Source organism: Camelina sativa, chromosome 20 (genome assembly GCF_000633955.1).
Source record: "Camelina sativa cultivar DH55 chromosome 20, Cs, whole genome shotgun sequence".
NCBI classification, from domain to species: Eukaryota; Viridiplantae; Streptophyta; class Magnoliopsida; order Brassicales; family Brassicaceae; genus Camelina; species Camelina sativa.
Window position 1 is genome coordinate 24,830,595 of NC_025704.1, and position 2,662 is coordinate 24,833,256.

Below are 2,662 nucleotides of genomic sequence, written 5' to 3' on the forward strand. Positions count from 1 at the left end.
TAAAACATACTAATTTTCCCAATCAGAATTACTGAATTAGTATCTAATATTTGCCATTGCTATGAAATATGTGGTTTTTACAAAGAACATGAACTGTTAATTATTGTTTATGTCTTTTCTTTGTTTTGGTTCTAAGACAAGTAAGCAAACGTAGATTCTAGTACTTCTACAAAAGCCATTGCGTTTGATACCTTATTAGCTTAACTAGTTTTGATTTAAAGTTTTAAATTATTAGAAATTTATTCTTTGCACAATTGTTTTGATTCAGGAAAATGCAGGAAACAATGAGAAAGTTTTTGAAAAGGAAAGATCCATCTCCATCTGGCAGTAATTTAAATGATCTGCCATGGGATCCTGCTGACCAAAAAAGAATAGAAGATTATCATCCAAATCAAAGAGATGAGGTAATTCGAAAATATTTGGTTAGAGGTGCTTGCCAATCTCGAGGTCATAATTTTGGACAAAAAGACATAGGAGGTGTAATGAGGCGTTTTAACGTTGCTTGGTTTGATATGTTTCAAAACTGGTTAGAGTATAGTGTGAAGAAAGAAGCAGCTTTTTGTCTATGTTGTTATTTGTTTAGAGATAATGCTGGTAAAGGTGGAAAAAATGAAGCATGGATCACTGTTGGTTTTACTTACTGGAATAAGTTTTATAGAGTTTCAGAGCATGATGTATGTGGTTTTCATAAAAAAGCAGTAATGAAGTGTGAAAACTTGATGAACCAAGGTCAATCTATCAAACATGCTTTTCAAAAGCAAGCTGATATTACGAAGAATGAGTATCGAGTTCGGTTGAATGCTTCAATTGATGTTTCTAGATATTTGTTGCGACAAGGGCTACCTTTTCGTGGTCATGATGAGTCAGAAAAGTCTGTTAATACAGGGAATTTTGTGGAGCTCTTGAAATTCACTGCTCCTGGAAGATGTGAGTAAGGTTGTTTTAGAAAATGCTCCTGGAATAATCAAATGATGTGTCCAACGATTCAGAAAGATATAGTGAACTGTTTTGTAGAAGAGCTAGTTAAATCTGTTATTGAAGAAATGGGTCATGATGTTTTTGGCTTATTGGTGGATGAATCAGCGGATGTTTCAGATAAAGAACAAATGGCAGTGGTGTTTCGTTTTGTTGATAAAAGAGGGATGGTCAAAGAAAGATTCATGAGTATTACGCATGTGAGTGATACAGCTTCATCATCTTTGAAAGCTGCGATTGATTCTTTGTTTGCAAAATATGGATTGAGCATAAAAAAGGTGAGAGGACAAGGTTATGATGGGGCTAGCAATATGAGAGGTGAGTTTAACGGGCTAAGGGCATTAATTTCTAAGGAAACCCCATCAGCTTACTATGTTCATTGTTTTGCTCACCAACTCCAGTTAGTTGTTGTGGGAGTAGCAAAGAAACATTTTGATGTCGGAGATTTTTTTGATATGATTTCTTTGTTGGTAAATGTGGTGTGAGCTTCATGCCAAAGAAAAGATATGACAAGAGAGAGTTATAGGAAAAAGATTGAAGAAGGAATCAATAATGGTGAAATTAGTACTGGAACAGGGTTGAATCAAGAGGTGTCTCTTAATAGACCAGGGAATACCCGCTGGAATTTGCATTATAATACTCTATTGCGTTTGATTGAGCTATTCTCATGTATTGCCGAAGTGCTTGAATACATTGAGATTGAAGGTGCAGAAGACTTGAAAAGAAGTCAAGCATGTGGTCTCCTCAAGTACTTTCATAGCTTTGATTTTGTATTTTATTTGCAAATGATGATATATCTTTTAGGACTAACGGAAACTTGTCCATGGTGCTACAAAGAAGAGATCAAGATATTTTAAATGCTATGGATTTGGTAAACTCAACTAAAAGACAGCTTCAAAAGTTTAGAGATGATGGTTGGAATTCTCTCATGAATAGAGTTTCTTCTTTTTGTGAGGAACATGATATTGAAAAGGTTGACATGGAGAAAGATTTTGTTGACTCAAGAAGACCAAGAAATAAAAAAACAGGAGTTTCAAATATGCATCACTACAAGGTCAATTGCCTATTTGCTGTTTTGGATTTGCAGCTCCAGGAGTTCAACGATCGTTTTAATGAGGTGAACACTGAATTGCTTATTTGTGCTTCTTCTTTATCTCCCATTGATTCGTTCACTGAGTTTGACCACTCAAAGTTTATGAGGTTATCTAAGTTCTATCCAGACGATTTTACTCATGGGGAGTACATATCTCTTGAACAAGAATTAGATATCTACATTGATAATGTTCGAAATGATGAAAGATTTACTCATTTGAAGTGTCTTGGAGAACTTGCTCGTATGTTGGTGGAAACTCGAAAAAACATGTCACATCCTTTGGTGTATAGGCTGTTGAAGTTGGTTTTGATTTTGCATGTTGCTACTGCAACTGTTGAGAGATGTTTTTCAGCGATGAAGATTGTGAAGAGTCATCGACGCAATCGGATTGGAGATCAATTTTTGAATGATTGTTTAGTTTGTTTCATCGAAAAAGTTGTATTTTTATCTATTACAAATGAAACTGTGATGAAGAGATTTCAGGATATGAAAACTCGTAGAGTGGTTTTGTAAGATGTTTTTTTATTTATGTTATAAAAAAAAATTTAGTTATGTTTTGACCCCAGTAAAAATAATTCCTAGATCCGCCACTGC

General features: G+C 34.6%; 2 protein-coding genes across 2 annotated transcripts; both read left to right on the top strand.

Moving 5' to 3' along the window:
* LOC104772796 (zinc finger MYM-type protein 1-like) lies at positions 972 to 1,673 on the top strand. The gene has a single exon (XM_019242161.1). The coding sequence runs from the start codon at positions 972 to 974 to the stop codon at positions 1,458 to 1,460; it is 489 nt and encodes a 162-aa protein (XP_019097706.1). The 3' UTR covers positions 1,461 to 1,673.
* Positions 1,482 to 2,581, top strand: LOC109125209. Its single transcript, XM_019241944.1, has 2 exons — positions 1,482 to 1,723; positions 1,780 to 2,581. Exons 1-2 carry the CDS (start codon positions 1,482 to 1,484, stop codon positions 2,579 to 2,581), a joined length of 1,044 nt encoding a protein of 347 aa, XP_019097489.1.

What these genes read in the sequence shown, in the direction of transcription:
- LOC104772796 (XM_019242161.1), top strand. Translation starts at nt 972, where the DNA reads ATGTGTCCAACGATTCAGAAAGATATAGTGAACTGTTTTGTAGAAGAG.
- LOC109125209 (XM_019241944.1), top strand. Translation starts at nt 1,482, where the DNA reads ATGACAAGAGAGAGTTATAGGAAAAAGATTGAAGAAGGAATCAATAAT. An exon ending in CAAGCATGTGGTCTCCTCAA is followed by an intron (nt 1,724 to 1,779) that starts GTACTTTCATAG and finishes TATATCTTTTAG; the next exon opens with GACTAACGGAAACTTGTCCA.